The sequence below is a fragment of the Sphaerodactylus townsendi genome, linkage group LG02 (genome assembly GCF_021028975.2).
Source record: "Sphaerodactylus townsendi isolate TG3544 linkage group LG02, MPM_Stown_v2.3, whole genome shotgun sequence".
NCBI lineage: Eukaryota > Metazoa > Chordata > Lepidosauria > Squamata > Sphaerodactylidae > Sphaerodactylus > Sphaerodactylus townsendi.
In genome coordinates, this window is record NC_059426.1 from 71,012,950 (window position 1) to 71,034,203 (window position 21,254).

The 21,254-nt window shown below is 42.5% G+C and overlaps 1 protein-coding gene across 1 annotated transcript in view; it reads left to right on the forward strand.

Annotated features, from left to right (window-relative positions):
- ZDHHC5 (zinc finger DHHC-type palmitoyltransferase 5) overlaps positions 1 to 21,254 on the forward strand; it is a 92,574-nt gene that overhangs the window by 45,585 nt on the left and 25,735 nt on the right. The window contains exon 4 of the mRNA XM_048484708.1: positions 15,344 to 15,465. Coding sequence (XP_048340665.1) covers positions 15,344 to 15,465 — 122 coding nt within the window. The remainder of the gene's footprint in view (positions 1 to 15,343; positions 15,466 to 21,254) is intronic.

A 21,254-nucleotide genomic window follows, 5' to 3' on the forward strand; every position in this document is an offset into this window, starting at 1 on the left:
TTTGGAGTTCAAGGCCTTATGCATCTCCCACAAACAGAAGATTGTTATAAGGGTTCATCCTAACTTCAAACCCAAAATCAACTCTAGATTTCACCTGAACTAGGAAATGTGTCTACCATCATTATATCCTAAACCATCTCATCTGAAAGAAAGGGGTGACACACACCTTGGGTGTTAGACCTGTCCTGAAGGCCTATCACTAGAACTTGCCATATCAGATAGTTGAGCTGTCTCTTATATCCATAAGTTCTCCAGACGAGGGAAAAACCACGTCTAAGGCTGTGATGAACCCACCCTCAAGGCTTGCATTTTAGAAACATATGCGGCTCTGAAGCTGACGGTTTCCCCTGATCTTACTCTGTCCACAATTCAGCTACTTGTTTCATTATCCAGGAATGCCTCCGCAGAGGAGATCTGTAAGGTTGCAACTGATCTAGCCTTCCACATCCGCCAGTCACTATAAATTAGATCTATATAGTTCTGCTGCAGCAGCCATTGGTAGGAGAGCATCACAACACATTTTAGACACCAGACAATGTCTCACCCTTGTTTAGGGACATTTCTCTGGAAGGTTCCATACAAGATGTCCACCTGCCTCAGAAGGAGAATGGACCATTGGATATTTACTGTGAAAGGTCCTTCTCCTCTGAGAACAGGGGGACATCTTGACCCTCCCAAAGACATTGTCTATGCACATATATTCTACTACCACCTCACATCATTATATAGCAGAACAGATACTACTGTCTAAAATTTCTGTAAATTCTTGTGCTTTCTGTCTCTACTATTGTTTCATCATTCAAATATGTGAAGCTTTAATAATAATGGTTATAGTGTTCTCATCTAGATAATGAGCAAACTGCTTGCGCAGTTGTCCAAACTAAAAGGTGGTGATTCCCTCTGGTGGAGACAGAAAGTTCAAGATGCTAGTTCCTGCCTCCCTGAACAAAAGGGTGGGAATCATCCATACAAAATGTCTTGTCTTCCAAAGAAAAGAATCTTTTATGGTAAGTATCCAACAGCCCATTTCCTTCCCATCTGTTACCATCTGAGCCACTGAGGGCCTTATGTGAGACAGCTATATATACCTTAGCATGGTTAATCATTTCACCTATCATGTAATGCTGATGCACCATTACTAACTCTAGTGCAGGACTAAGGTCATATTGGTGTCATTCTCCTTGTTAGGGTGAGATTGTAAGAAATGGATTATCATTCAAAGGCCAGGCTACATCCCTTAAATAGGGTTCTCTGTCCTCATTCTGTTTTGAGGAATGAAGAGAAATACAAAAACAGGTTAAAGAATTATGAATGTATGTACTTGGCCTCGAATATAAAGCCAGATAAAATTGTATTAGCATTGAAAATTAAGAAATTTCACTTGGGGGTGGGGGTGGCCTACCTCCTATTAAGCAGCATTCGGTAGGGGTGTGCCAAAAGCTTCTTAATGGGAGATAGACCAACCCTACAAGCAACTGTTAAAGAGTCACACAGATACAGCAAGCCATGCAGGATTTCAAATGGCAAGAGGAACAGGGTTACCTCTCTGGCATTCCCTGCAAGAAGGTAAAAGAGGGCAAATAATCATATACACTGCCTCTCATCAAACATTTGCTATGAACTATAGTCAAATCTCTGACACTGCTGCCTTGAACAAATATGCTTTGGATATTGTTGGTTTCTATTTATATAGTATTTTATTATTTTAACCTGTGTTTGCTTTTACCCACCATGTCACCCCAACCCTGAATTAAGAGCCTTCTTTATTTAAAGGCACACTTCAGTTTTGCTTCAGTGATTTCAACAGTGTTAATTTCAAACAAGGATTCATCAGAGATGAATTAATATTCTACGTGCCCTCCTCCCTCGGGAAACAGAATCTAACGATTCTGTAGGTGTCCAGTAACAGGCAGCTGAAAAACAAAGGGATGCAACATGAGACTACTTGGACTTGCATCTTTTGCATAACATAAGTATACTGACTGCAGAGGGGAAACCACAGTGCAAATGTCTGCCAGGATATGTAATCTGATGTACACCAGGATAATTAAAGTCAGCTATGGGAATTGGGGAAGTCGTATGGTTGTGACCTGCAAACCCCATGATAGGTCATTACTTCTATGGTAATTTGGGGTGCAGCTATCCATTCATCTAATACCAACACTTAACTCGTGGATTATTTGGGCACCCTTGTTTCTCCCCCCCCCCCCCGAAGTTCATGGGGTTTATTTGTTTACCAGACTTTTATGCCACCTTTCCGTCCAGTTAGGGTCCACAAGATGACAAACATTAAAACATTTCAACAGTTAAAAACAGCATTTGAAATGGTAAAAAAATCAGTTCAAACACAATATCAGAACCAGAGAGGTGGGCCTATAATTGTTGTTGGGGGTCTGCCAAACAAAGCAAACATCTTCACCCAGTGACAGAAGACACCAAGAGAGGGAAACAGACAAATCTCTCTGCAGACAGTGTTCCAAAGTTTTGCTCAAGTCCTTTCTTGGCGTTAGGTTGCAGGGCAACTGAAGCCGGGCCTCTAAAGATGACTGGAGAACTGGGTAGTAGACAGTGGTGGGTTTCCGCAGGTTCTCACCACTTCAGCAGAACCGGTTGTTAAAATGGTGCTTGTAAACAACCAGTTGTTAAATTATTTGAATCCCACCACCTGAACCAGTTGTTAAATTATTTGAATCCCACCACTGGTAGTAGGTTCATATGGGAGAAGGCATTCATTAAAATATGTGGTCCCAGGCCATACAGGAGTTTGGATGAAAATACTGGCAGCTTTAATTGAGCCATTGTGGGGCTGAACTTTGCTATCCTGTCAAACGCCTTCCCAGGGCACAGTTAATGTTCCTATGCCATTTTCCATTGGCTGTAACTCTTATATGTTGTTGTTTGGAGGATTGGGGCAATGAGCACAAAGAGCCTGCACAAAAATTGCACTCTTTTTTGATTCACTATTAAATAGGATGCCCACATAATGTAGGTTGAGGGTAAATTCATACCCCAAACCCCGGTGTCTATGAGGGGAGATTATTGGGGGAAGGTAATTGAAATGAGTATTAGAGAAACTTATATAGCATAAAGCTGAGTATCTATAAAAATAAGGTTTGGGGCTGCCTGTGGCAAAGCAGAGAGGAGTAGTCAGTATCAGTTAAATGTAGAAAGGCCTGTGTGAATGCTCCAGCTTAATGAATCCAAAGACTGGATTCTGTTGAGTTGAGGAACCTTTATTGGGGAGCGTGAATTTGCTAAGGGAAAATTTGAGAGGAGGAAGATGAGTGTTATTGTGCACAGTATGGGGAACATAAATGATTTGGTTTCGTCATCATCTCCCCCAAAAGTGAATCAGCTTATTGATTCATCAAGTATTGCCTACTCAGACCTGCAGCAGCTATCCAGGATTTCAGACAGAATTCATGCAACATTCATTAATCATCCTATGTGCAGGGTTCCCTCCCTGCTTTGCTCTAATCTTCCATCGAGTGTTGGACAACAAAGTGGGAGATCCAAGTTTGAATTCCCAGTTGTACCATTGAAGCTCACTAGGTGACCTTGGGCCAGTTACATTCTCTCACCCTAATGTAACAGGATTGTTACAGAAGCGTAGCAAGGGGGAAAAGCGCCCAGTGCACTGGTGCAGCCCCTGCCCCGGAACGCCCCCGCCACGCCCCCACAAGACGCGTACCCAGTGCATCATGCACCCCATCCCCTTGGAGCTACACCTCTGGGTTGTTATAAGGCTAAAATGGAGGAGAATGATGTGTGTTTGATTGTGTGTTCCTGCATTGCAGGGGGTTGGACTTGATGGCTCTTGGGGTCTGTTCCAACTTTGTGGTTCTATAATGTGAACCATCTTGGGTCCCCACTGTTGGAGAAGGCAGTGAATTTAATATATAACATGTTTCTATTCATAACAGAAGCAAGCTTATTAACAAAACATTCATTTATTAACACAAACAACAAGCATTCATTCATAAATATCTTTGCTGTTGGAGGAATCGCTCTTTGAATCTGACCCCAAAGGGATCTTAGTGAGGGCTTTTCATGGTTTTCTGGAAGAAAGTCAAGATCCCAGAACTGCTTCTGCTTCTTGATCACATGCTGGATGAAACTCCACATCTCTGGGATTACTGCACACACTCCTTCCTCTAATAAATTCTTAACCTCATTCAGTTTATTAAGTGCTACATTATTGTTGTTGTTGTTGTTGTTGTTGTTGTTGTATTTATAAACCGCCCTCCCTCGAAGGGCTCAGGGCGGTGAACAAAACATAGAAATAGAGCACACAATAAAATCAGTAATATCAAATTGGATTAAATAAACATTAAGCAGCGGCTTTTACTACAACTGCACGTCAACTCAGTGGGGTTCAGTTCTGTGTGGTATGGAGGGAGGCGAAGCATTTGATGCCCCGACGATGTCCATCTTGTCTGTTTGGTACAGAATGAATCTGCTTTTCTCGTTGCACCAAAACAACTCAAGCTTAACTTGATCGAGCTCCCAAGAGATCCCCTGCATTAGCCATGTCCTGATGGTTCTCTTGGAGGCGGAGGACATCTTGATGGGTGTTTCATACCCCGTTCTTTGGCAGGCAAGAACTATTTTTTTTCTAACTTCCTGTCTTGCCAGTGGACTCCATTTTAAGCCAGTATTTTTCCTGCCTCATTTGGGAGTGCACAGACCTTGACCGGCTCCTTAGCTTTTGTGATTTATCTTGTTATTCTAGTCCTCTTTAGTCTGTGTGTTTAGTCTTTCATGGCTTCTTCAGTCTTGTCTACCCTCCCCTTTTTTGGAGTCTGCTTAAGAGGATAGAAGACAGGTAAGATTCTTAGAAAATTTTGGCAACTTTTCTACTGAGACAGCAGAACGGCTGCCCCATTTTCTCTTCAGAAGGAGCAGTTTTCTAGGGGCGCTGCGGAAGCCATCAGGACAGTCGCTGCCCGAAAATGAATTTCCCCCTCAGGAAGCCACATGGCTGACTGGGAGTACGATAACGATTCCCCCTGAGGAGGCCGCTTAGCTAACTGAGGTCTGGGCAACCAAGCCTCCGGAGGGCAGAGCAACTGAGTCCAAGGAGGCCACATGACTGTTTGAGGGCAGAGCAACCATCCTATTCCCAAAGGAGGGCAAAGCAACCATCCTCTGTCAAAAGGAGGGCAGAGCAACCAGCCCGCACCCGGCGGAGGACAGAGCAACCAGGCCCAGTGAAACTGGGGATGGAGCAAGAAGGGTGCTGGAGGCCATTCGGCCAACTGAAGCCAGAGCAACCTGGCTCTGACGAGGAAGAAAAGGCATGATCAGCAGCAGCACTGCAAGGACGCCCCGGGACGAAGCACCGACGGAGCACAAGCTGCAGCTGCGATCCCCTGACCCGAGCGCCAACACCAGGAATGTAGAGTGTTCAGGCAAGATCCACCTGGACCTAGGGAAGTAGGGAAAGAGATGAGCCAGGCGCGAGTAGCATTGCCGAAGTCACTGGCCAGGGCTGGCAAGAGTTTTCCCCTAACAACTTTGTAGCATTGCTGGCCAGAACAGTGAATGAGGCAGTGGAGTCCTCAAACCGGGTAGCTCTGCCCACTGTTTCAGCCAGGAGACCATCTCCCTCCCCTATCAGGTTGAGGTCCAGGTCATCCTCTCGGGGCCATTCAGAGGGAAGGAGGCCCTCTCACCGAAATCCTGTAGACTTCCCTGATGAAGATCAGTTGAGTGAAGGGGAGGGGGGGGGAATGGCCAAACCACTTTTCTGATTCTGAAGAGAATCCTCCTGACTCTTAATGATCGGGTAGCATGGTTTTTCAAGCTGGATGACCTTCCATTCCTAATAACCAAGACCATAGCTGTATTGGATCTTCAAAATCCAGAGGATGCTCTGGACCCCACAGGGGAATCCACAGAGTCATGCAGACCTATCAAGGCAAAACCCAAAGGGAGTAAACAGTACATTCCCAATGTGGATGTCCAACCTGAGTGCTTTCCCGTCCCAGAATTCTTTGAGAGTAGGATTAAGAAAGATTGGACCAATCCAGCAGCAGAGGCTTACCTGCTACCACCAAAAGATTCATTTCTTGATGGTAATCACATCCTTAGCTGACTTGACAATTTTGTCTCACCAATATTTTGATACTATGTGCCCTGCTTTCACTCATGTCTCATCCAGAAAAAAATATCTACCTCATTTCTGAAGAAATATTTGTGTACAATACCTCTAATTGCGCCACGAGAAAAGCTGTCACGCTTCACATTGCTTTCCTTTGTCTCAGATTTGAGAGGAAGTTTCTTGCCTAGTGTTCCTCTGCCTGATGTGCGCCATTGCTTCTTAGCCCTGTAGATAGGCCTGGAAGATATGCCAGTTAACCTCACCGTTTCTTCCACACATTCCTCTATGGTGAGAGTCGACCTCTCTTCCCTAATGTGTGAATACACATTCTGGGTTACTTGCTGAGACTGGCTTCAAATTGTCCACCCTCTGCAATTCAGTTTGAAGTAATAGCGAGGAGAGTTATCTGCAGAGTTTGAAAAGGATATAACTGTTATAACAGTTTGAAGTTTACCAGACAGTATGCTTTTATTGACTGTTGCAGAAACTGCCAGTCAAGTTTTTATACATATAATTTGAGGGTACAATCCAGTCAAAGTTCAGTGCTTTTAAGTACTCATTTATTTCAGTGGAAAAGGTTGAAGCATTTCCACTGAATCCATGGGACTCAAAAGGGCTGAAGTTGCAGCTGAATTTCACTCTGTGGGTGTGGGGTTGTGTGTGAAGTCTTCAGCCCGTGCTCTGAACAATGGGGAGAAAAGCCATAGAAAAGAGAAGCTCAGCCCTTACCACATTCACCCAGAGTCAAAGGCTTATATTACACGAGGCTTTTTAACCATGTGATGGAATGCTTTGTTTGTGGTCTTTTATGTAGTTTGACAGATACCAAATTATTGTTGATGTGACACTTAGAAACAATTCATTAACCTGCCAGTACTATGACCATGATGATTAGCACTGGATGTGAAACTGAGAGTATTTCGGGAATTTTGGAAATGCTTTTGAAACGCAAAGAGAAGTTGCCACACTCAGTTCCTGTTGACAATGCAGATGTGTACATGTATTCACATATAACTACTGAGAAGGAAAGATCTCAGAAGCTAAACTGGGTCAGTACTTAGGTGGAAGACCACTAAGGGAGACTCTGCAGAGGAAGGCAATGTCAAACCACCTCTGTTGGTCACTTCTCTTGGAAGCCCCTTGCAGAGAAAGGGAAAAAATGTTTCCCATAAACTTCAGTTTATAATAGTTTACTCAGGGTACTGCATTTTGTAAAGGCTTCCACAAGTAAAGGCTATAATACAAAAGGCTTTGTTACTGCTATAATAAAAACAACTTCATTTCATGGAACAGAGAAATTAAAAACAAGGAGAAATCATTCTGACATTCCATAGATTAGCCACATTTGACCCATTTATAGTCTCTTTCAATCCAACCATCTCAACCCTGGTTTAGGAAATAGCCCCTAAGTGACCGCTGTCTTTGACTGATCTGAACAAGACATTGTATAAGAACAACATGAGCCAGATGGAATGCGTATGTGGGACATGGAGAAGAAAGCCTTATATTTTGTCGAAGGCTTTCACGTCCGGAATCACTGGGGTGCCGTGTGGTTTCCGGACTGTATGGCCGTGTTTTAACAGCATTCTCTCCTGACATTTCGCCTGCATCTGTGGCTGGCATCTTTCAGATCCTCTGAAGATCATCTTTCAGATCCTCTGAAGATGCCAGCCACAGATGCAGGCAAAACGTCAGGAGAGAATGCTGCTAGAACACGGCCATACAGCCTGGAAACCACACAGCACCCCTAAGCCTTATATTGCCCATGATATATATGCTGTTGTCTGGAGAACAATTGTAATTCTGAGAGATCTCCACGCTCAACTCAGAACTTCACAACTCTCATTACAACGCAAAATCAAGCTGATTGCGTTCTACATTGTACTCCTGCATTCTGACTCCAACAGTCCCCTCCCCCCATTTTTGTAAAATTTCCTCATTCTCATCATCTGACAGTTGTGGGACAGGATTTGAAACTCCTGCTCCTGCTCTGTCAGCCATTTTCTCAGACATTTCTCCTGCTCCATCGGCCATTTTCTCAATGGAGGGGAATGTCTCCATTTGGAAAAAAACAAGTTTTGCCAATACTTGTTTAAAAATGCTTTTTTAACAAACTGCATTTTTAATAAACTAGGAAAGCTGCACATAAAAATGATTCTTCAATGCTTATTGAGAAACGGCACTATTTTGCCCAGCAGAAACAGGATCCTTTCACTTCTGCCAGACAACACATAACCACACTGCCATTTTCCCATGGAAAAAGGTACAGAACCTGCCAACAGAATTTTGACTTTGTTATGTGCAGTCATTTTATTAATACATTTTTATTTTCCCAACACATAAAAGGAAAAAAATACACATACCACTATACACTCCCTCACCCACACCCACAACTACATTAGTACAGAATGGAAATATAAAATACAAAAATCGCAGGAAAAAATAAAACACAAATTTGACAATATCTAAACACAGCCAATTATAACTAAACACCATACACCCACATAATGACTTCCAGCTATCTCATGGTTGAATTCTAATCCGTTCTAGGTTCATGCATATATTTAAAATGAAACAATTTATCAACAAACTCTATCATTATTAATATTCTAATTCAGTCTGCTGTTTTCTTTTAGACCTCAAATTGTGCAATTATTTCTCTACTACCATATGTTTTCAATAAATAGTCTTAAAAGGTTTCCAGTTTTGTGGAAAGTTATCTGTGTTACTGTCTCTTAGTAAAGTTGTCAGTTTTGCCATTTCTGAGAATTCTGTGATTTTCAGTGTCCAATCTTTCTTTGTTGGTATTTTGTTATCTCTCCATTTCTGTGCGTACAGCGTTTTTGCAAATACATGAAAAGCAGTGTGTATTGATTTGGGATATCATCTCCCAATAGTCCAATAAAAAAGTTCAGTTTTTTTCACAATTGCTGTTTTCAAAATCCATTTTGTATTTGTTTTAGAATTATGTTCCAAAAGGATTTGACCTCTGTACACAACCAGATATGAAAAAGGATCCCTCGTGTTTTTGACATTTCCATCATCTATGTGATATACCTTTATACATTTTTATGTATGTCTATATACATTATATATTTTTGCAATTTTTTTGCATCAAATACCATCTGTATATCATTTTATAATTTATAATTTATTTCAAATCACTCTTCCATTGTCTCGGCTACTGCTCCAGTAGTATATTCCTGCTATCATTTCTGGCCCATTTAATCATCACAAACTTTACAACCTCATCTTCTGTGTCCCATTTCAGTACTTGGTTATCTGCAGTCATGGTGATATAATCAGAGTACTTTTAATTCTAGTCATACCTAACTTTCATCAGCTATGCTATATGTACAAAACAGGGTAATTAAATGCTGAGATAAAATTGCAGATAACTAACTGAATACCAATATTGTCTATAATTATAAGGTTGCATAATAAAAAATTAAGGACCTCAATGTAGACTTAGTTTTATAATTGCTGTTTTCCTATGCATATATGGAAATAAAGCTGCCGTATATAAAATTGTTTATATTAATGCACCTTTTGGATCAATTTTTTATTATATGCTACATCTGCATCTTTGAGGTGTAGTCCAAATCTAATTTATGCTTTATGATATATTTATTGTAAATCACTTTGAAGGACTTGTGTCTGTAAAGTATTATAAAATTATTATACTCTGACTCAAATAAAGATGTTAGTATGGCCAGTTAACATGCATCAGTTAAGAAAATTGTATGCTTCTGCATTAGAATATAGTCCCAAACAAATATGAGAATTATCATTTGTTTCTATTCACTGCCTTGTAAAAACCATTATTTTGTGCATCATTGAATATGGTACTTTGAAACAAAAGCATTTATAGCTCATTGAATGACTATCATCAAAATTTCAAATGGATGGGAAGCTGGGCTAGGCAGGTACTAGGATCCAGGAGGAGCATTTTGCAATAATGAAAGTCCAGCAAGTTGAGTTCTGTGGTGGAGGAATATACAATCTACTAACACATTTTTGTGAGACAGAGTATAATAATAGTGAGTTCAACTGACTGCATCAGAAATTGGAATTTGGAGGCTTATTTATTTTCCCTTTTATTCCATGTTAATCCAAAATAACACGTGGACTCTCTTCTTGTTTTGTGTAATAATCTAGTTAATCCATAAGCATTGAAAGTACAAAGTAGTATCCCCTGTTACAGACCTGAATAAGTGCCTAAAAGTATGTTGAATATTTCCTTTTAAGGTTCAAATTCAAGTGTAGTCTTGGGATGGAAGCATTATTGTACTTGATTTCATCACTTTCAAATCTCTAGTAATCACCTGCAATCAAGCGCTGTGTATATTCTTCACATCTATATTTATATTATTCACATCTATATTATATTATTCACATCTATTTTTATATATAAACTCTTCAACTCCCCTCACCTCAGCTATATTTTCTCTTTCAGTATATGTGTGGAGAGCTTTTACATCTGCTGCCCAGTTGAAGATAAGCTTGCTCTGAAGTTCTATTAATGGTTTCAGTGCAGTGAGAAAACATTTGGGTGTATCTAACTTGGTTCTGAGGAGGTTTTTACTACCCCTTCTGCTGACAGGGCAGGACATCTTGTTTGGGTTATTCCCACATCTTTCTTTAAGGAGGCAAGAACTGAATTTTCTTTCACTGCCTGTCTTCTCATGTGAGAATCTTCAATTGTTTTCCTGCCTCTGACACTAACCCTATTTGCCTTCCCCCCAATTCCAGTCATTCCCAAATTACTGCAAAGAGTCAGGGAGCTGAGGACCCAACTCATTATAGTGGCCATGCACTGGTCCAGATTACCATGGTTCTGCACACTTCAGGAGATGTTGGTCATCCCTCCAATGACCACTCTAGTATCATAGGACATGCTGAGTTGGGGCTCAGTCTTCTACTCTTGCCTGCCATGGCTCATTCTCATTGCATGGAGATGGAGCAACAGCGATTCTCAAAACTCGGATACTCTTCAGAGGTCATGCCCATCATTTTAGCATCTTGCTAACCCTCCACTGTCTACATTTATAACATCATGTGGAAGGCTTTTGTCCATTGGGCAAACAGGAAAAAAGTGGATTTCATCAAGCCCAAGCTATTCTTGGTGTTAGAATTCCTCCAGGAGGGCCGCAACTCCGGTCTCAGAAGCTTGACCCTGCAGAGACAAGTGGCAGTGCTAGCTACTGTGTTGCCAAGATATGACAGGGCATGCCTCTCTAAGCACCCACATGTTCAGAGATTACTCCAGGGGATACCTCAGATGGATCCTCCACTATCATCATTTTTCATCAAAGAACCCTCATACTGTTCTTTCAGCTCTCTTGAAGCTTGTCAGAGACATCTCCCTACATTGGCTAAGGATGAAAGTCCTTTTTGGTAGCCCTTTTTGATAGCCATCATATCTGCTTGGCAAGTCTCAAAGCGAAGAGCTTTCTCTATCTGTGTTTTTTTTTTTGCATCTTTCATAAGTAGTCCTGAGGACTGACCCCACCTTTAAACCTAAGGTGGCCTCCTGATTTCATACTAGCCAGGAGATCAATCTCCCATCCTTCTGCCCCAATCCTGCCATCCCAAGGAAAGGCTTTGGCAACATTTGAATGTCAAGAGAGCGGTTAAGACCTTCATTATTAGAACAGAGTTTATAAGAAAGATGGATTCACTGTTTATATTCATCAGTCCCCCTGACATGAGTCCTTCCTTGAAGGATGTATCCTAGAAGCCTATAAGGGTTTATAAGCATTTGGAAGTACCTCAAGGCATTACGGCCCTCTTGGTCAGAAACTTGGCTACCAACATTTCTCTCTCAAACCGAGCTACAATTGAAGAAATCTACAAGGCAGCTACATGGTCAAGTGTATCCACCATTAGACACTACAAGCTGCACACTTTTAGCTTTGCAGAGACAGCCTTCAGCAGAAGGGTGCTCCAGTATTTGTTGGATAAATGATTGATGACCCATCCATTTGGGGGGCACTGCTTTGGGAGGTCCCAAACAAGGTGTCCTCCAGCCCCATCAGATAAATAAACCATTGGATACTGACCTGTGGGGACAAGAGGACATATTCACCCATCCTAGTAATCATAATCATCCATCCACCCTGTACACCGAAGTTAAAGTTATATTTCTATCTTACCTTTTGCTTCCTGTTCCTATTTTTCAAAGATTTTTTCCTCACTAAATTATTGTTACATGCCAGTTCTTGCAAGAAGATTACACAGTTATCACAGTTATGTACTCAGAGCAATAGAAAAGTACTGCTTCTGGAAAGATCCAACTGAAGATGGGTGACTCCCATGTGAGAAGACAGGAATTGAAAGAAAATTCAGTTCCTGCCTCCCTAAAGGAAAGGTGGAAATTACCCAAACAAGATGTCCTCCTGTCCCCATAGGAGAAGGACCATTCATGGTGTATAGTCTATGGTCCTTTCTGTCCCTCCTGTACTTATCGTCTAATAGTACAACTAATAGGATATGTTTTTTCTTTTTCATTTGGACTGTCTGGTCAGACAGGCTAGACTTGTTTCTCTTCCTTCCTTCTTCACATTCTTGACAAGTTGGGTAACAGTTGCTTGTCATTTGTCCAAAACTGTTAATCATTTAAAGAGCTTGTATACATGCTTAAGTAGTATCTGGGTAAGCAGATAAAACTTAGTGATAGCATTTTTTTATTACATAAATACTTTCAGTGGTAGTAATTTGTGCATGTCAGAATGTGTGTGCTGACTTCTACACACTATTTCCGTTTAAAACTGCTAGCCCTGTACAATAGATAACAGTGTCAAAAGTTTATAGTGTGCGATTTCTACATCATACTTCCTGAGAATTCAGGACACTTAATGTACATTATTTCAATAATCCTGCAATATCTAGTAAAGTAGGCCAGTAGCATTATCCTTATACTTCAGGTAAGGAGCCGAGGGATTGGTGGCTTAACAGAGACCATCTAATAAGTTTATGGCTGAAGTGACTGCAGATATTTATTTCCCTGTAACCACAACAGCTCTTGTTTAAACCAATCCATCTCTTACAGGCATGAAATTGGTTCACAGAAATGCAGGAGAAGTGTGTATCTACACGCCACTGTATTGTTCCTGTTAATGACTTTGTCTAGAAATGACAGAAAATATAGAAAAAATAGATTTTGATTTCCTAAAAGACTGGGAATTTGAAATATTTAATCCTTAGTAAAACTGGCATCTGGAAACTGGGCCTACCTTTTCAGCCTAATGAATAAGACACATTCCATATCTATTTCTTGCCTTTCCTGATTTCAAATTTGTCTAGGTATAAGGATAAGTTGGCCTTCATGTTTCTTGCAGGGTGTGTGTTCATGCATATGCAAAAGTTGTTTACGGCATTGCAGGAGAGCATTTGATTTGTTCCTTTGATCTGAGACATTTAACAGGTGGTACCTGTTTCATTTTGCTGTATTCACCTCAGAAGAAATGTTTGAATTGCCAGCTTCTGTATGTTGTGAATGAAAGAAAATGTCTGTCTTCCATGAATGTTACAATTGGAGAAGTTGTATCTACTGATTGTTCTGTTTGTTTACAGTCACTTACCAAAGAGGAGCCTCTTGTGCGCATAATTGGTCAGGCATTGCATGATTGTGACAGCAGTGGTCAGGCATTGCATGATTGTGACTGCACAGACAGACAGCACCTCAGACAATGTTGACTGTCTGTAGTCTTCCAAAGAATTAAAGGGCATTTGTGCGGGGAGATGATGGTATCTAGGCATCTTCCAAAAAAGGTTTATTTAAAGAAGAATCTCTGGTGTTGAGATTACTTTACACTATGCTTTGAGGATTAATAGTGTATGAATGTGAAGTTATATATTTAGTCTTTTTAAATTGTATAAGAGTGGGTGGAAAGGAGATCCAGTGGATCCAGTGGAGCAGTGCTTCTAGTGGCTTGTGATATGTGTATTATTAAATTTGCCTAACTTGGCCACTTACTATGAGATATTCAGTATCTCGCCTGGGTAGCTCCTTGACCATGAACTGTGATTCGTAGAGGAAGGGTAGATTCTAATAATCCTTTCAACTGAACACCAAGGAAATTGCATGTTTTTGGAAGTGTGATCAAAGTCTGTTTGGCATTGCTATACCATGTAGTGTTTCTACAAGGCTAATTCCCTTAATGTAATAGAAGCCTGATAACTAAGACAAGTCCTGAATACTGTGATCTGAAGTTTGGTGCGTACAGTGCTTCGCAAAAGAACCTGGGTTGTGCCCTATAGCTTCAACTTTCTTAAGAACTTGAACACCTTGTCCAAATAATGCACTTGTGTTACGTTTCAGAATATCTACTGCAGGGGTCTGTAACCTGTGGCTCTGGAGCCACATGTGACTCTTCTGCTGCTCTATAGTGGCTCTATACCTAAACAGAAAGCCAGGCAGAGCAGTGCAAGAGGCACAGCCTGGTCTGGAGGCCAGTGGCCAATTGCCTGTGGAGGCCACCAAGCTGGGTAGGAGCTTGTAGCCAAAAATCACCAGCTTGGCAGCGTTGTTAGAGGCACTGTGGACTGCAGCTGTGGTAGCTGGTGGTCCTTCTGCACTCACACTCCACTGTGGTTCCAAAGGGCATTCACCACCTGAGTCAGTTCCAATGGCAAGCAATGTCGGCACACTTGCACTCTTCTTCTCCCTGCTCCTGCAAGTCAGGCAAAAGTGCTAGAGAGGAGGAAGGTGCCATTTCTATGCCTCTAGCTGGGTTTCCTCCACCCACTCTGGTGCCCACAGCTGCTAAACCCTCCCTTCTGGGCAGGTCCAGCACGATCCCTATGAAACCAGGCTGCCTGGAGAGCATGCAACTTTGGTCTAGTGAAACAAACCAAATTGCATGCAAGACAGATATGTGATTCTTTTATTGCTAGTGTAGCAGTTGTGGAAGACATTGCAACTGTTCAGGGCTCTATTGAGCCCTACCCTTCTCAATTTGTACTTCAAGACACTGAAATGAAGTGAGGACTCTGTTGTGTTATGCAGGGTGTCTGTGAAAATAGCAGTAGTAAAGGCAAACAGAATAACTTCATTCTGCTTACTCAAGGGTGTAGGAGGGTTATTCTTTTTCTTCTCCATCCGTCATTCTGGAGCTTTAGATACGTGGAAAGAGCTCAAACCTTTTATTGCAGGTTGAAACAAAAAAAAATTGTCAGTATAAAAGGCTACCCAGACTATCTTAACTCACTTCTGCCCCACCCTTTCTCTTTCTACAGGTGCCCAGGGCTCAGCTTCCATATCTCTCCAATCATCCCCATTTACAATGCTGTGGTCTTCCTCTTTGTGCTGGCAAACTTCAGCATGGCCACCTTCATGGATCCAGGCATATTTCCTCGAGGTGAGAACTGTGTTTCTGCCTAGCAACCAGCTTGCATGGCACTAATCTGAAAAAAATTGTTCACTGCTATTCCAAGTCTTCACATTAAAGCATAAGAACATAAGAAAGAGCCTTGTTGGATCAGATCAGAGTCCATCTAGTCCAGCATTCTGCTACTTGCAGTGGCCCACCAGATGCCTTTGGGAGCTCACATTCAGAGCAATGCACTTTTGATAGCTCTGGTTAGTAATTTTCTAGCCTTAACATATTTTGATGCGAAGCGTTAAGTTCTTGTCCACTGAAGAATCCTGAGCTAGTATTGTGGATCTTAAGATTTTGGTCTGAGTACTTTGACTCGTTTATCTACTGAGAAATCAAATCCTAGAGAATCTACTGATGGTTGCAAAAGGTCTCCCACAATAGTGGGAAATGAAGGGCAGTCCAGACATCTGAGAACCCTGGCTGCTGCTGATGTTGGGGATGTAAAAATGGGATTGATTGTTGGAAGACATTGCAATAATTTGTTTCTTTAAAATGTACGTTTTACCCAAAGAGCCCAAGGCAACTTGCTGCCTGTGGTTGAACTGGAATAAGTCTTGCCTGTCAGAAGATGGAAGTAATATCAGCTGTGTCTAGTGGTGAGAGACCTGGACTCTCCCCCTTCCTGGCTCCTGCTCTTACTTTTGCTCAGCACCAATGAGATTGCTGGCTGCAAGAAGGAAGGTGCTCTTTGTTCTACTGGATGGTGGAGACCGTCTTGCTGGGTTATTCTCCACCTTCAGTCAGAGAGGCAGGAAAGTTGCTTTGGTCACTTCCTGTAGCCGGGTTGCCGCTGCTTTATGCCCCAGTATCTTTCCTGCCTAGGCAGAGAGTGCAGGTTTTTCTTCAGGCTCTTCAGTATATTTGTGTGTGTTGTGTCACTGTGAATCGGTGTTAGTTTGTTCTTAGTGTTTCACACGTTCTCACCGTCTTTCCACCCCCATTTGTGTGACTGCGGCGTGAACATTCTTCTGTTTTAAGAACATAAGAACATAAGAACTAGCCTGCTGGATCAGACCAGAGTCCATCTAGTCCAGCATTCTGCTACTCGCAGTGGCCCACCAGGTGCCTTTGGGAGCTCACATGCAGGATGTGAAAGCAATGGCCTTCTGCTGCTGCTGCTCCTGAGCACCTGGTCTGCTAAGGCATTAGCAATCTGAGATCAAGGAGGATCAAGATTGGTAGCCATAGATTGACTTCTCCTCCATAAATCTGTCCAAGCCCTTTTTAAAGCTATCCAGGTTAGTGGCCATCACCACTGTGGTGGCAGTATATATATTCCAAACAACACCAATCACACGCTATGAAGAAGTGTTTCCTTTTATTAGTCCCAATTCTTCCCCAGCATTTCTGCAATGAATGCCCCCTGGTTCTAGTGTGTATTGTGAGAAAGAGAGAAAATGTCTCTGTCAACATTTTCACCCCATGCATAATTTTACAGACTTCAATCATATCCCCCCTCAGACGCCTTCCAAACTAAAGAGTTCCAAACGCTGCAGCTCTCTCCTCATAAGGAAGGTGCTCCAATCCTTCAATCATCCCTCATAGTTCTCTTGCACTTTTTTTCTATCTCTTCTATATCCTTTTGAGATGTGGCGACTAGAACTGAACACAGTAATTCCAAGTGCGTCGCATCCACGGGTTTTATATAAGGGCATGACAAATCTTTGGTAGTTTTATTCTCAATTCCTCCTAATTATCCCCAGCATAGAGTTTGCCTTTTCACCTCCCACACATGCATTGAGCGACATTCCCATGGAATCCACAACTAAGACAAATCCCTCTGGTCTGTGACTGATAGCATTCGACCCCTGTAGCGTGTGTATGTGAAGTTTGGATTTTTGCCCCACGCAAGTATCACTTACATTTCCTCACATTGGAACTGCATTTGCCATTTCTTAGCTCCACTCACCTAATTTATCACAATCATTGGAGTTTCTAACCTTTTGTGGTTCTACCACCCTACATAATTTGGTATCATCTGCAAACTTTGGCCACCACACTACCCACCCCTACTCCAGGTCATTTATGAATAAGAAGAGCACTGGTCCCAAACGATCCTCTTGGGGACACCACTCACATCTCTCCATTGTGAGAACTTCCCATTTATACCCACCCTTTGCTCTGTTCCTCAACCAGTTTTAATCCATAGGAGGACTTCCTCTTATTCCTTTCATTGCTGAGTTTTCAACAGTCTCTGGTGGTGAGGAACTTTGTCAAAAGCCTTTTGGAAATCCAAGTAGACAATGTCCACTGGTTCCCCTATCCACATAGTTCATACACCCTCACAAAGAACTCTAGTAAGTTTTAGTGACAGGACTTGCTCTCCTACAAAAGCCATGCTGACTCTTCCCTCAGCAGGTCTTGCTTTTTCTACATGTTTAATAATTTTATCTTTTAATGATAGATTCTACTAATTTTACCAGGAACAGATGTCAAACTGACTGGTCTGTACTCTCGGTCCCTAGACCTCTTAAAGATTGCACATTGGCCATCTTCCAGTCTCAGGGATGGAGCCTGATTTCAGGGATAAGTTGCATATTAATGTGAGAACATCAGCAATTTCATGCTTGAGCTCTTTTTAAGAACTCTTTGGATGAATGCAATCTGGGCCAGGGGATTTGCAGCATTTAGTTTATCAATGGCTGCCAGAACTTCTCCTTTGTCTACCACTAACTTCGCTTAGTTCCTGATTCACCTCCTAAGAAGCTTGTCTAGGTGCAGGAATTTTCCCCACCTCCCTCTTGGGTGAAGACAGATGCAAAGAATTCATTCAGCTTCTCTGCAATCTCCTGTCACCTTTTTTAGCACACCTTTGTTCCTCATCGCCTAATGGACTCCACCGCTTCCTTAGCTGGTTTCCCGTTTTTTTGATGTGCAATTTGAAGAACTGTTTGTTGCTAGTCTTGATGTTCGCAGCTACAAGCGCTCCTCATAACTTTTTGCCTCCTTACAGCTAACTTGCTTTCACCATTTTTGTGTTCTCTGGTAATGGCCTCTTCATCAGTTAAGTTGGACTTCCATTTTCTAAAAGACATCTTTTTTTCCTAATACCACCTCAACCTCCCTTGTTAACCATGGTGGCTTTGACTGGGCTGCCTTTCCTAACCCATGAACACATTCCAGCTGAGCTTTTAAGACTGTGTTTTTAAATAACCTCCAAAGCACCTTTGGACATTTTGACTCTTGATTTTCCCTTTTCAGCTCTCAAGACTCATATCCCCTCATCTTTGAGAAATTTCCCCTTTCTTGAAGGCAAATGTAACTACATTAGTAGTTGTCACTTGTTCAAGATGCAGAGATACTGAATTGACAGCATTGTGGTCGTTCTCATCGGCTCAACAACACTGACTCTCCTCAAGACCAGGTCCTTGTTCCTACATAGAATTAGATCTAGGATCACATCTCCCCTGGTTGGTTCTACAACCATCTGCTCTAAGCCACAGTCATTTAGGCATATATCCAGGAATGTTCTCTCCTACTATGACCTGAACATGCATTTTCCCAGTTTTATGTGGGGATAGTTAAAACGCCTACTACCAATGGTACATTTTGCTTTGTTGGCCCTCTAATCTCTTTTCCATCTCAGAATCCTCTTGTGCACTTCCTTTGGTCAGGGGACCTATATATTCCTAATGTTAAACTTTGCTTCACCCCTGGTATTGATGTCTCACAGTGCTTCTGTAGAGAGGAATCCTCAGCTCCCCTTGCATTGTCTATTTTATGTGACACTATGCTCTCTTTGGATGTAGAGTGGGCCACCCCACCCCCACACGCTCTGGTCCCATCCTTCCTGTAGAGCCTAACCTGGGATAACAGCATCCCACTGGTTCTCTATTCCACCATGTCTCTGATGCCCACTATATCAATGTCCTCTCAAACTCTGTACCTAGCTCCCCCCCCATTTTAGGTCTAATGTTTCTACTATTAGCATAGAGACACTCTATACTCTGGGTTCTTGTCCTTAACCTGGGATTTATGTGTTTTGGCTCCTCTAGCCTTTGTAGACACTACTCTATCACATTGCTATGTTCTCGCTTTGTATGTGGTTGATTTAGAAAAACTCCTCTCTGTGTCTGCATCCCCATGGACTCTTGTATTCAATCAAGTCACCTCAGCTCCTGTCGCTTTCCAAGGATCATAAAAGCTGTTCTGCTACCTTTTAACGTTGAGCTCTGTGCAGCCTGGGTTCCTCTTTGGTTAAGATGAAGCCCTCGGCCCTTTGTACAGGTCTGCCTTATCCCAAAAGGTTCCCCAGTTCCTGACAAAGCTGGAAACCCCGTCTTTACACCACCTTCTCATCCACGCATTGAGACCTCTGTAATTGCCTAGCTCTCCTCAAGGCTGCGGAACAGGTAGCATTGAGAATGCCACCTTGGGGGTCCTTGGATTTTTTTAACCTTTTTTCCTAGCAGCCTAAATTTCTGCCTAGAACCTCCCCGCTACATTTCCCAATGTCATTGGTACCAATGTGGGACCACAACTGCTGACTCCCACCCTAAGTAGCACTGTCTAACAGCCTATCTTTAGACTAAGCGTGACATCTCAAGTAACCTTCTCGTAGACTCAGGTAGGTAAGTCACAAATATGTCATCACTTCTGTCACAAACCCAACTCTCTATATTCCTAATGATCGAATCACCCACTAAGCAAGGAGCCCCCCCACCTCCCTCGGGTATCCCAGTGCTAGAGGTGATCTGACCACCAGCTAAGGAAGGGGTCAGTCCCATCTAAGGGAGCATCTTCCACCACCTCAGACTGGCACCCTCCTCACACCCAGACTCATTCCTCCATGACATCTGAAGAGATGTTCACCTTGGGAGTGGGGACCTGGCTGCTAGTCCCCAAAGCCTCGCTTGTTGCCCCTCTGCCTCTCCTCAGCTTCCAGGTCTGCCACCTTGGTTTCAAGAGAACGCATATGTTCCCTTGAGTGCCAGGAACTCATTGCAGCTGTGGGCACTCCACGACTTCTGCCCTAGTGGCAGATAGTCATACATGCTACACTCATAGTGCAAAACACTGGAAAGCCCCCATCCCCCCCCCCTGCTGGCTCTGTCTCATATCTAATTTTGTTTAGATATATTCAAATACCACTCTTAATTAGTGCCTCCTCTTGCTCTATACCTTCTACTATCCCTTAAAATATGTTTTATTTAGTAACACTCCGCGCTACACAAGTAGGCTACTGGTTCCTAGTAGACTAACTGAAAAGATTTAAAATGTGAGAAGCCCCACCTTTCAGCACTAACTGAAAAGATTTCTACAAATGTGAGAAGCCCCCCCACCCTCTGTGCAAGCCCCCCACCAATCAGCAGCCCTAGGGACAAGGGAGAAAAAAGAGAAACCCCTGTTTAAAAATAATACACTGTTTAAAAGATGTGGCTTCTGGGAGAAAAGCCCCTCTGTCAAGCTCCTCAGCCCTTCTGGCCCACTGTCCCTCCACTGCACTTTCTCTGCTGGTTCCAGAGACTAACTGAAAAGATTTAAAAATGTGAGAAGCTCCCACCCCTTCAGCACTAACTGAAAAGATTCTACAAATGTGAGAAGCCCCAACTCTTCAGCAGCTTCCACCAACTAGCAGCCCTAGGGACAAGGAGAGAAAAAAGAGAAACCCCCTGTTTAAAATACACTGTTTAAAGATGTGGCTTTGAGAAAAGCCCTCTGTCAAGCTCCCTCAGCCCTTTCTGGCCCACTGCTGTCCCTCCACTGCCTCTCTCTGCTGGTTCCAGAGACTCAACTGAAAAGATTTAAAATGTGAGAAGCCCCACCCC